Source organism: Sphaerodactylus townsendi, linkage group LG02 (assembly GCF_021028975.2).
Source record: "Sphaerodactylus townsendi isolate TG3544 linkage group LG02, MPM_Stown_v2.3, whole genome shotgun sequence".
NCBI lineage: Eukaryota > Metazoa > Chordata > Lepidosauria > Squamata > Sphaerodactylidae > Sphaerodactylus > Sphaerodactylus townsendi.
The window spans coordinates 170,348,875-170,361,893 of NC_059426.1; the positions used below are offsets into that span (position 1 = coordinate 170,348,875).

At 49.0% G+C, this 13,019-nt stretch overlaps 1 protein-coding gene across 1 annotated transcript in view; it reads left to right on the forward strand.

Annotated features, from left to right (window-relative positions):
- Positions 1 to 12,518, forward strand: part of LOC125426401 (potassium voltage-gated channel subfamily H member 5-like) — a 37,886-nt gene extending 25,368 nt beyond the window's left edge. The window contains exon 4 of the mRNA XM_048484658.1: positions 11,207 to 12,518. Coding sequence (XP_048340615.1) covers positions 11,207 to 12,151 — 945 coding nt within the window. The 3' untranslated portion in view covers positions 12,152 to 12,518. The remainder of the gene's footprint in view (positions 1 to 11,206) is intronic.
- Positions 12,519 to 13,019: the final 501 nt, after the last annotated feature.

Genomic DNA, 13,019 nt, shown 5'->3' on the forward strand with positions numbered 1-13,019 from the left:
CGCTAACCCCCATGAGATTTAACAATGCCGTTTTAATAGCCAGATGCAGCTACGTTGGCAGAGGGATTATACTGAAGTTATTGGGGAGGGCAATTTCATTGACCGGACCGTTTGTCCCGAAAAGCCGGCGTGCGAATCAAAGTGATTCCGTCGGAAGGGGGGCAGGGGCAAAATCTCATAATGTTCTAATTGTAACAAAGGAACATCGTTTCTCCCTCCTCCGTCCCGAGACTTCCAGTTACTGGAATGAGCCGAGCTGAAGATTTCTTCTCGGGATTTAATAAAACGGAAGCGCCAGAGAATGAGGTTCGAAGTGTGGATGACACGTGAAATGTTCGTAGGTTGAAGTCCACATCTTGACACTTTTCAGAATCGCTCCCTTGTTATCGTTTTCTGGAACGCAGCTGTGACAAATCAAAAGTAATGTTGCAGGTACATAAGCCAAGGGTTAGCTTGGAGCAGCAGCGGCGTGGTGGCTAAGAGCAGCGGCTAAGAGCAGGTGCACTCTGATCTGGAGGAACCGGGTTTGATTCCCAGCTCTGCCGCTCGAGTTGTGGAGGCTTCTCTGGGGAATTCAGATTAGCCTGGGCACTCCCACACACGCCAGCTGGGTGACCTTGGGCTAGTCACAGCTTCTCGGAGCTCTCTCAGCCCCACCTGACTCACAGGGTGTTTGTTGTGAGGGGGGAAGGGCAAGGAGATTGTAAGCCCCTTTGAGTCTCCTACAGGAGAGAAAGGGGGGATATAAATCCAAACAGGAGAGAAAGGGGGGATATAAATGCTTCTTAGCGCAGTCCGTGGGACATGAAGACGAGAGTTGGGAACCAAAATAGCAGTTGCAACCCTCTGTTGAAGAACTACCTGTGGCCACCCCTGCACGCTACTGAATGGGGAACACAGCACACTTGTGTAGCTAGAGCCAGCATGGTGTAGTGCAGTGATGGTGAACCCTTTTGAGACCGAGTGCCCAAACTGCAACCCAAAACCCACTTATTTGTCGCGTAGTGCCAACCCGGCAATTTAACCTGAATGCTGATGTTTTAGTTTAGAAAAAAATGTTTGGCTCTGAGGTGTGCGTTACTCGGGAGTAAGCTTGGTGGTAGTTGTTGGCTTTGCTTTGAAGCAACCGTGCAACTCTTCGAACGGGTGAATCACGACCCTTGGAGGGTTTACTCAGAAGCAAGCCACATTGCCAGCAACCGAGCTTACTCTCAGGTAAAAAGGATCGCGCTTTAGTTCTTCACATGAAAATCAGTGGGGTTTAACAGCGCTTAACAGGGTTACCTACACTGCTCCCCCAAAACTGTGTCTTAGGTTTAATGCTAATAATCAAGCCCAGTGGCACAGGCCAGCCTAGATGTGTGGGCGGGGGGCAATTTCCCCCCCACATGATGAACTCTGTTTGTGCGTGCCCACAGAGAGGGCTCTGAGTGCCACCTCTGGCACCCGTGCCATAGGTTCGCCATCACTGGTGTAGTGGTTAAGAGCTGGTGGATTCTAATCTGGAGAACCGGGTTTCATCCCCCACTCCTCCACCTGAGTGGCAGAGGCTTATCTGGTGAACCAGATGCGTTTCCACACTCCTACATTCCTGCTGGGTGACCTTGGGCTAGTCACAGTCCTTCGGACCCCTCTCAGCCCCCCCCCCCACCTCACAAGGTGTCTGTTGTGGGGAGAGGAAGGGAAAGGAGCTTGTAAGCCACCTTGAGTCTCCTTACAGGAGAGAAAGGTGAGGTATAAATCCAAACTCCTCCTCCTCCTCCTCCTCCTCCTTCTTTAGGTTCAGTTTCAGGAGCCAGCTCAAGGTGGACTCAGCCTTCCATCCTTTCGAGGTCGGTAAAATGCGCACCCAGCTGGCTGGGGGTAAAGTGTACACAGCTGGGGAAGGCAATGGCAAACCACCCTGTAAACATAGTCTGCCTAGTAAACATCAGGATGTGATGTATTGTTGAAGGATTTCCTGGCTGGATTCATCTGGTTGTGGTGGGTTTTCCGGGCTGTGTGGCCATGGTCTGGTGGATCTTGTTCCTCACGTTTCCCCTACATCTGTGGCTGGCATCTTTAGAGGTGTATCACAGAGGGAAGTCTTCCCTCTGTGATACACCTCTGAAGATGTCAGCCACAGATGCAGGGGAAATGTTAGGAACAAGATCTACCAGACCACGGCCACACAGCCCGGAAAACCCACCATAATCACGATGTGATATCACCCTGTAGGTCCGTAAGGACCTTGTACTTTAAGCCACCTTGTGCCACAAAAGAAAACATACATAATTTACTACAAACGTTTCTCATTCCGTGCTTCTTTCAAGAAACTCATGGTGACTTTCCTAGTTTTCTCCTCCTCTGTTCTAGCCTGACAATAACCCTCAGAGATGAGTTGTTTTATTTACTTAAGGCAGGGGTCTTCAAACTATGGCCCTCCAGATGTTCATAGACTACAATTCCCGTGAGTCCTATCACTTGGCCATGCTGGCAGGGGCTGATGGGAATTGTAGTCCATGAACATCTGGAGGGCCATAGTTTGAAGACCCCTGCCTTAAGTAAATAAAACAACTTATCTCTGAGGGTTATTGTCAGGCTAAAACAGAGGAGGAGAGAACTAGGAAGGTCACCATGAGTTTCTTGAAAGAAGCGCCGAATGAGAAATGTTTGTAAGTAAATTATGTATGTTTAATGACGCTGTAACCTGCCCAGAGCCCTTCGGGGATGGGGCAGGATATAAAACGAATAAAATAATAAATAAATAAATAAAATAGTTTATTCACCACAGTTAAATCAAGACTGTACCTATTTGGGCCCTATTAGCGTCTCGTCTTTCTTGCTCTGGATTTCCTGTTAGTGCTAAGGGATCAGCCTAAGAAAACCAAAGTCCAAACATCGGCAGAAAATAATTGCGGGGGGAGGGTACAGATATGTCCCCTCTTGGACACTTCGCTTTCATCCTTCACTCTCCCAGCAGTGGCGTAGGAGGTTAAGAGCTCAGGTATCTATACTGGAGGAACCGGGTTTGATTCCCAGCTCTGCCGCCTGAGCTGTGGAGTCTTATCTGGGGAATTCAGATTAGCCTGTACACTCCCACACACGCCAGCTGGGTGACCTTGGGCTAGTCACAGCTTCTCGGAGCTCTCTCAGCCCCACCTATCTCACAGGGTGTTTGTTGTGAGGGGGGAAGGGCAAGGAGATTGTAAGCCCCTTTGATTCTCCTGCAGGAGAGAAAGGGGGGATATAAATCCAAACTCTTCTTCTTCCTCCTCCTCTTTTTTTGACATGTTCAGAAGCAAAGTATTCAGAACGGGAGGGGGGGAGCAATGAATGTCACATGATCTAATACAAAATAAAATCCTCGGCGACTCCCGCCTTCCCTTCTGAGCACCCTGACAACCTTTATTAAAAGCTTCCATATCCCTTTATCATAACTCAGTCCGCTCTCTGGCAATTTTCCGCCTGACTATTTTTATTTATTTATTTATTTGCAAATAACTTTACATAATGAATTGTGTGCAGGAGTCGCTCTGTTTAGACAACTTCAACGCCCGGGTCCTTTTGCATGCTCACTTTTGATGAGCGTATTTATAGCCCGTGTTACATAATAAGGATTACTTTTTTGTCCAACCAGCGTTTTCGTTTGCTAACTGCTCCGTGCATTGCTTGCATGCTTAATGGAGCTCCAAGCCTGGAAGTTTACACCGTAATTGGCGTTTGGGGGCTTCTTAGCCCGGAGCCTCTCAGTGTCTCCTTCCTTTTTAAAAAAGCCGATTTAATTATTTGAACCAAAGGGGGATGCAAAACGAAAACTTGGAAAAAAATAAGCTCTTAGTTAAAATAACTGCCTACAGATGTTCTCCCCAGTTTGACACTGGCGCAGCACATTTGAGATTTTGTCCTCCTTCCAGAAAAAGAGATTTCCATAGATCTGGGGACTTAATATGCATTATCCACACCGAGGACTAAAAGCTGGTTTTAAAACTTCTTCCTAGAGAATGCTGGGGATTTCTAGTACTGAGAGGGGCCAACGGGGAATTGTGAATGGGATTTTCGGCACCTTGCTAAGAAAATATATCATCCCAGACTTTTGTGACAGTTAAAATGGAATCAAATTGAAATGTTGACAAAGTCTCCTCCTCCTCCTCCCCCTCCTCCTCTCCTCCTCCTCCTCCTCCTCCTCTCCTCCTCCTCCTCCTCTCCTCCTCCTCCTCCTCTCCTCCTCCCTCCTCCTCCTCCCCCCCCCCCCTCCCCCCCTCCTCCCCCCCTCCCCCCCCCCCCCCTCCCCCCCTCCTCCTCCTCCTCTCCTCCTCCTCTCCTCCTCCTCTCCCTCTCCTCCTCTTCTCCTCCTCTCCTCCACCACCTCCTCCCCCTCCCCCCCTCCTCCCCCCCCCCCCCTCCTCCTCCTCCTCCTCCCCCTCCTCCTCCCCTCCTCCTCCTCTCCTCCTCCTCCTCTCCTCCTCCTCTCCTCCTCCTCCTCTTCTTCTTCATTTAACTTCCAGGAACATTTTTCAGTGGGTCATTTTAACCCAGAACACCGCGGGTCATCTGTGGCCAGGAGCAAGGCCGGAAGGCCAACCCCTGTCTCGAGCCCTGTGCCACTCTGATCCGGACCACCAAACACAGTTCAGTCTGCCTCCACCAGCCTCCGCCCAGTGGTGGGATCCAAAATTTTTAGTAACAGGTTCCCTCGCCAGCCCCCCTCAGCATCTGCAGCCGCACTCCAGGCAAACCTGAGCCCCTGGCAAAACCCTGAGCTGGATGCCCCCCCCACCCAAGCAGCCACACCCCACCACGACCCCCCAAAAGCAATTTTGCACCCAGGTCATTTCTAAATCATCAATCACATTATAGAAAAATGCCCCAACCTCGCGAAATCTGAGCACAGCACGTGGTGAAACACACAGGTTCTTTTGACAGAGACTGGTGAGATAAAAGGCACGAAAGGCCGAGAATCAACGAATTGCAGTACCTGGAAGCGATTAACCGTGAAGTTCACGGAATCGCGAATGGCCATATGGAACCTCTCATTGTTCAGCAGGATGCCTCCTCGGGAGGCGTGTGGAGACGAAAAAGCGGACCCACCTGCAACCTCTCGGCACACACAAATAATTAGTAACCCACTCTCGGGAACTGGTGAGAACCTGCTGGATCCCACCTCTGCGCCTGCCCCCTCCTGCTCTGCTTCTAGTTTGGGGAATGATGCAGTGTGAGCCCAGCCCCTGCTGACCCTTCACTCGGAGCCAAGCAGCACCATTGCAGGCCGCCTCCCCCACCCTTGCAAGGGCTGCTCGGCTTTCGACTTCTGCTCCCAGGGCCGCTTTCACTCCTCCCAGCCTCTTCTTCCCTAAAGTTAATGGAAGGAGCTGCTGCTGGCATCCGAGCCATGGACTCCCACTCGGCTCTACTCATTTCTTATTTATCCTTTGGTCGAAGATGGCACTCAAGGATGAGTTGAAATCTGCATTGAGTTACCTTGCGCTGCCCTAGAGAGATAAATGAGAAAGATTAGGGTTACGATAACAGCCAAGAAGACTCTCGTATTACTCCTATCTTGACCATCTCAGGTTTATAGATAAAGAGAACTCTTCACTTTCCAGGGCTGACAGACAGTTAGCTTTTACTTAACCTCAACTAGAAGCATTGTCTACTTTCCCCTTATTCTGACTGTCCCCTCAAATAGCTCTGTAGCGTGAGCGGTGCGAGCAAAAATGGCTGCGGCAGTCGCCGTTATCCTGAAGAAGAATTGTTTTTTTATACCCCACTGGTCTCTACCTTTAAGGAGTCTCAAAGCGACTTACAAACACCTTCCTTTCCCCTTTCCCACAAGAGACACCTTGTGAAGTTGGTGGGACTGAGAGAGTTCAGAGAGAACTGTGACTGGCCCATGGTCATCCAGCAGGCTTTATGCCAGCCCCATTTTGCGACGGGCAGAATACAGTGACGCCTTTGAAGGTCCCCACGGAGCGGCGCTAAGCCGAGTGTTCCGAACCCTGCTTCCTGGGCAGTTTGAACAGCGGCTTCCAACCACCGTCGTATGAACGGCAGCGGCTGTTTGGCGTTCATTCCCCCCTTTCCCGGTCGCCTTACGGTCATCCGGATCCGATCTTCCGGTCCCAGCTCACGCACACTCCTGCCCTGCAACCTGCCTGTCGCCCAGGGCATGCGTTCGGACGCATGCATGCTGCTTTTCTCCAGCAGGTTGCGCCATCTTCTCCCCGGCCTCACCGGGACTCCTGCGTCATATACACCGATGTACCTCCCCCGGAGCGTGGCCGCATGCGGAAACGCCTCCCAGGGAGGACTCCAAACCTGTTTCTCCAGACCATCTTCCCCTCCCTCCACAGGCCGGTGACATGAGGCCTCCTGCCTCTTCCCCACCAAACCGAAATGGAATCCCTGACACCGGAATCCCATCACTTACAGCCGACCGCTGTCACTATGCACGGCAGCATGTTTCCATTTTCCTAGAGGAAGCTTGTACCCAGTGATTAATTGAGTTCTTTTTCCGTCAGCGTCCCATGGGCCCGAACATCTTAAATCGTTGACTATTTATGAACGTCACTGTCTGAGTGGATGCCTGTATTTCCCAGGAGGAGAGAGAAAGGAACAACAGGGTCTTGTTCTACCCTTTTAATTTTTCTCTGTAATAAAACCTTCCCCATATTTATCGTAGAGCAACAGCGGCCAAGTATTAGCCACCGTCAACATCTCTACGAGTCCTGGCGTGACATTACAGAGAAATCCCTAAGCTGTCATACTTTCAAATAAACTTTACGTTTAAGTGAAAAATAGCGGTTTTATTTAAAGGAAGGGATCCCTTTTTACCTCAGAACCAACCCCACACTCTGGAGCTTTCCCCACTTACCTTCTGCTGCGCGCTACTCCGGGAAAGTAGCGCGGGGTCCAGCGGCACTCCCCACTTGCAATGGCGGCAACCACGCAGCTGCCCTGACGCTGCCGTTCTTGCACCACCTCAGCGCGCATCATTCCTGGCGTTGAAGAAACGGCACCTTTTGATGACCCCGCGCAGGGTCGTGGGGAACCCCGAGAGCGCGCCAGGAATGACGCGCGCTGAGGGGGCGCGAGAGCGGCGCGCGGCAGAAGGTGAGTGGGGAAAACCCCACTAACTATTCCACCGTTCCACCAAATATAACGAAGCTGAGCTGTTTTTTTAGGTTCAACTGAGACACCTTTTGTGGCAGCAAAAATAAGTAGGAGAGACGAAGTGTGGCAAAGAGGCAGTGTAACGCACACCTTCTCAGAACACAACGGAGAGATGCCGTTACAGGTTTTACATACGAGGGGCCTCAGAAAGAGCGGGAAAACTACGGTCACCATTAGACATCCACCTAAATACGGAAGGAGAAGAGCCTCTAAACAGGGTTGCCAGTTCTGGGTTGGGAAATACCTGAACATTTTGGTAATGGAGTATGAGGCGGATGGGATTTGTGGGGGGCAGGGATTTCAGTGGGCTATAATGCCATAGAGTCCACCTTAGGAGCAGCAGTGGCGTAGTGGCTAAGAGCAGTGACTAAGAGCAGGTGCACTCTGATCCGGAGGAACCGAGTTTGATTCCCAGCTCTGCCGCTTGACTTGTGGAGGCTTATCTGGGGAATTCAGATTAGCCTGTGCACTCCCACACACGCCAGCTGGGTGACCTTGGGCTAGTCACAGCTTCTCGGAGCTCTCTCAGCCCCACCCACCTCACAGGGTGTTTGTTGTGGGGGGGGGAAGGGCAAGGAGATTGTCAGCCCCTTTGAGTCTCCTACAGGAGAGAAAGGGGGGATATAAATCCAAACTCTTCTTCTTCTTCTAATAGAACTCAACTCTATTTCTTAAACCTTTAATGGTCTTTATAAAACATAACATAACAACCATCATAACTAACACAGTTTGAAATGCATAGTAATAACACTAGTTAAAATTTTTGCCACTGCTTCCAAAACCTTGTATCTATCACTATTTAAAAGAAAAAAATAACCTTCTGTTCTTCAGTTATTCTTTCAAACTCCTGTAAAAGGGAGGCTATATATTTTTCCCTACATAACCCATCGAAGGGACAGTAAGAACATAAGAACATAAGAAAGAGCCTGCTGGATCAGACCAGAGTCCATCTAGTCCAGCACTCTGCTACTTGCACTGGCCCACCAGGTGCCTTTGAGAGCTCACATGCAGGAGGTGAAAGCAATGGCCTTCTGCTACTGCTGCTCCTGAGCACCTGGTCTGCTAAGGCATTTGCAGCCTCAGATCAAGAAGGATCCAGATTGGTAGCCAGAGATCGACTTCTCCTCCATAAATCTGTCCAAGCCCCTTTTAAAGCTATCCAGGTTAGTGGCCATCACCACCTCCTGTGGCAGCATATTCCAAACACCAATCACACATTGCGTGAAAAAATGTTTCCTTTTATTAGTCCTAATTCTTCCCGCCAGCATTTTCAGTGTGTGCCCCCTGGTTTTAATATTGTGAGAAAGAGAGTATAACATCATATGGGAAACAGATTCTACACAATCCAGATCACATAAACATTTCCTATTGTGGGGAATCCCTAGAAGCGAAGAAGGGAATATATTGCATTTAGCAAGGGTAAGAGCTCTACACCATCGAGCCTCCATCAGTAAGTACAGGTATCTGGAAACAACTAGTCTATCAAAGGGAACATTAAAAAAAATTGCGGAACAAAATTGGCCATGCTGGCAGGGGCTGATGGGATTTGTAGTCCATGGACATCTGGAGAGCCGCAGGTTGCAGACCCCTGTGTTAGCAGCATCCAACATCTGCAAAGAAATAGAACACAACTGTTAATGGTCCTGTTGTCCATGGATCTTTTCGCACAGCCACCCGCCGGCACGATCTCTTCCCCTTTGTTTGTGAATTCTTCAACCCTGTTTCCTACTCCAGGTGATGTTAGAACCTTTGGAATGCATCTCTCCTCTGCACTGTACTCTTTTTTAAAAAAGCATTGTTCATATTTTAAATGAGTTTCTGAAGCACCGGGACCGCTGAGTGCCTTATTACATTTTGTAATGCGCCCGGAGCACCAGCTGGCACCAGGAGGGGGTGTGTGACATATAATTAAACATTGTATTCACGGCCCTCTGTCGCTGGCCCTGGCGCTGTGGAATACGGGAGTCGAATGAGCCCCGCACAGCTCTCAAATGAAGATGCATGTCCCCGTATTTAGGTCATAGCAGGGAGATAAAAGCGTCACGCTGGTTTTCCTTCCTACCGCCTTTTCTAATGAACATGTTTAAAGTTCAGAATGACTGTAAACAGCTGCATTCATTCACTCAGGCATGGCAATCAGATATTTACTGTATTTGAAAGCTTTTCTCTTTTTTTAATGATGCCAAACTCCGCTTTGATCACCAAGTTGATTCTCTGGATTAACTTTCAGAGTGTCACATTCCGCCCCATCCGCCACTTCTGGCTCGGAAAATCACTCTGGCTTTCTGAATGCACACAAGAGGACATTGGGAGGGGAGATGTAAACGTTATGGGGTGAAATAACGGGGTTGCCATATCTTTATTACTTTAGAACTCCTTCCATTGGAACCATCTCTGATATTTGATAACATCTGCCCATGGTGCAGGGATAATCTTTTTGGCTAGGCTTGGTTCACACACACAGGAAAATGTGATAGAACAGTTAATAGCACTTTGGAACAGTGGCGTATTTGCCTAGGGACAGGGGTAACCTCTGTCCCCAGGCACCACTGATCTGGTCACATGGGGGCACAAAATCAGCCCCCCATGTGACCAGGAAGTCCTGCTGCCTTGTCGTCTTCTGGTGCCCTCAACCCTGCACATATCATCATCAACATGGCGGGGCCAAGGAAGCCAGAGGACCCCTCCTCGTCCCCCGCTGCCAGCTCCCTCCAAACCCCTCCCTGCCTTGGCTCCGAGCCAGCGGCTGGCAGTCCCTTCTGCCCTCCCCTTCTGGGGAGGACAGAAGCAACTGGAAGGCTCCATGCTGGGGACTTTGCTTTTCTAAGGTCAGGGGGTGGGACCAGGGGTAGGCATTGCCCAGGAATCGCAGGGGAGGGGTACTCAGAGAATGAATGTCTCCGGGCACCATTTCCCCCCGGTATGTCTCTGCTTTGGAATGTTCAATAGTTCTTTGGAAGTTTAATCCATGCCCTATGACAGTGGTGGCGAACCTATGGCACTCCAGGTGTTCATGAACTATAATTCCCATCAGCCCCTGCCAGTATGGGCAATTGCCCGTGCTGGCAGGGGCTGATGGGAATTGTAGTCCATGAACATCTGGAGTGCCATAGATTCGCCACCACAGCCCTATGAGGAGAGACTTAGGGAGCTGGGGATGTTTCGTTTGGTGAAGAAAAGATTAAGAGGTGACATGATAGCCATGTTTAGATATTTGAAGGGTGGGGGAGCAAATACATCTTCCTTTCTAGGCATCATGCAAAAATGGTTTGACTGTGATCTTCCTTAAAAGATCGTATGAATCCAGGTTTGGGAAACAATGGGACAAAGCTGAGGAAGAGCCAGAAAGTGTGATGAGGTCATGTGGATGCTTGGGGGGAAACACTCAAGTTTGGACATGAAACTAGAGCAAATCCTCCATAGGGAAACAACCTAGGATTGGGGGGATTCAGGTTAAATCCCTACAAAGGCATGAGGCTTGCAAAGGGACCTTGGGTTAGTCGCATACTCTCAGTCTGACCTCCCTCACAAGGCTGTTGTGAAGATAAATCATTGAAGGAAAGAACCTTGAGTTTTCCGGGAGCAAAGATGGCATAAAAATCTGGAAGATTTATATGCCAAATAGGCCATCATATAATGTGGTATTCTGAGCCAGCAGCCAAACAGTTTTTCCTTCACACTGTAATATCTCGTTTCTTAACTTCCTTTCAATAATCTCTTTTCAGTACATCTGTGTAGTTCCCAACACACTGTGAAATATGTCCTAACAGGGCCCTGTGGGAAATACTGTTCCACGGTGAATAACAAAGTACATGCAATTGGGTAGTAATACAGCTGTGAACAAGGACCAAATGGAATTTTGATATCCATTATCAAAAGTTGCCTTGGTCAGCTATCTTTGAATTCGGCTTCAAAGGAAATTGCACAAAAGAAATGTGGGGGCGTTATTCTCTCTGGTTCGACACTGCTTCATCACACTTGGAAAGTATTTCCTTCCCTCTTCCCAGTTTTTGGTGCATTTCTTACTATCTGTCGGATTTTTTCTTCCTCGTAGATCATTTTCCGAAAAATCAGTGATGTCAAAAAAGAAGAGGAGGAGCGCCTTCGGCAGAAGAACGAAGTGACCTTGAGCATCCCGGTGGACCACCCTGTGAGGAAACTCTTCCAGAAATTCAAGCAGCAGAAGGAAATGCGAAACCAAGGGGTAACGATAATCGACCCGGAGAAGAACACGCTCCAAGTGGAGACACGGGCCATGCCGAACGGGGCCGCCATCACTGGCACGAGCGTGGTCACGGTGTCCCAGATCACTCCCATCCAGACGTCACTATCTTACGTGAAAACCTGCGAGGTCATCAAACAGAACAATCGGGAATCCATGGAGCTGAAACCGAATGGAAACGGCGATTCCAAATGCCTCAAGGTTACCAGTCCCGTGAGGGTGAAAAACGGGAACGGGAAAGGGTGGCTTCGGTTAAAAAACAGCATGGCGGGTCAAGAAGAGAAAAAGGAGGACTGGAATAACGTCACCAAGGCCGAGTCGTTGGGGTTGTTGTCCGACGACCCCAAGGGCGCCGACTCAGAGAACATGACGAAAAACCCTCTGAGGAAAACGGACTCTTGCGACAGCGGGATAACTAAAAGTGACCTTCGTTTGGACAAAGCCGGGGAGAACCGCAGCCCCCTGGAGCACAGCCCCATCCAAGCCGATGCAAAGCACCCTTTCTACCCCATTCCCGAACAGGCCTTACAAACCACTCTCCAGGAAGTGAAACACGAACTCAAAGAAGATCTCCAGTTGCTCAGCAACCGGATGGCTGTCCTGGAGAAGCAGGTGGCCGAGATTTTAAAAATACTATACGACAAGAACGTGTCCCAAACACCTTCCCCTCAGTCCCATTTACCTCTGCAGCTACCGCCCCAAATACCTTGTCAGGATATTTTTAGCGTATCGAGGCCAGAGTCCCCCGAATCAGAAAAAGATGAGATCCACTTTTAATATAATACGATGCCTATTTCTCTTTATATACGTATCCTAGGCGTATATTGGGCGTACACACTGCGCACACACAGACACGCAAAAGAGATGCACACATATAGAATGTGTGTGTGTTTATAAACATGTGTGTGTGTGTATAAAGTAAATATATATATATAGACATATATATTTTCACTTCCATTCAATATGACTTGAACACAGAACAAAAATGGATTTTGATATGTAGATTTATTGCATGTCCAGCTGGATTCTGGTCTGCCAAGTTATTATCATAGATATTGCTTGTATATGATGCAGTTGACTGCATGCACACTTTCAATTTATTTATAATCTCTATTACAAAATAAAAAAGGATGAATTTTGTTTTAAAACAAAGGGAAGAGGCTGTTTTTTCCCCTCCCCCAAAGCCGGTCTGCAAAGATTCATTGAAATCTTGGTTGCTTGGCGAATTGAGCTTTCAACAAGAAAACCTTTTTAAAAAGTCGTTATGATTTTGGTGCTCCGTCCAGAGATAAGGGCAGATTATGCTATAGCTGGGTTCTTAATCTGTGGGGTATGCCTCTCCTGGGGAAGTAGACTCCGGACTCCTGAGGAAGTACAGACAGAGCCAGTGTGGTGTAGTGGTTAAAAGCAGGTGGACTCTAATCTGGAGAACCAGGTTTGATTCCTCCACCTGAATGGCAGAGGCTTATCTGGTGAACCAGATGTGTTTCTGCACTCCAACATTCTTGCTGGGGGGACCTTGGGCTAGTTTTCTCGGGACTCTCTTAGCCCCACCTACCTCACAAAGTGTCAGTTGTGGGGAGAAGAAGGGAAAGGAGTTTGTAAGCCACCTTGAGTCTCCTTGCAGGAGAGAAAGGTGGGATAT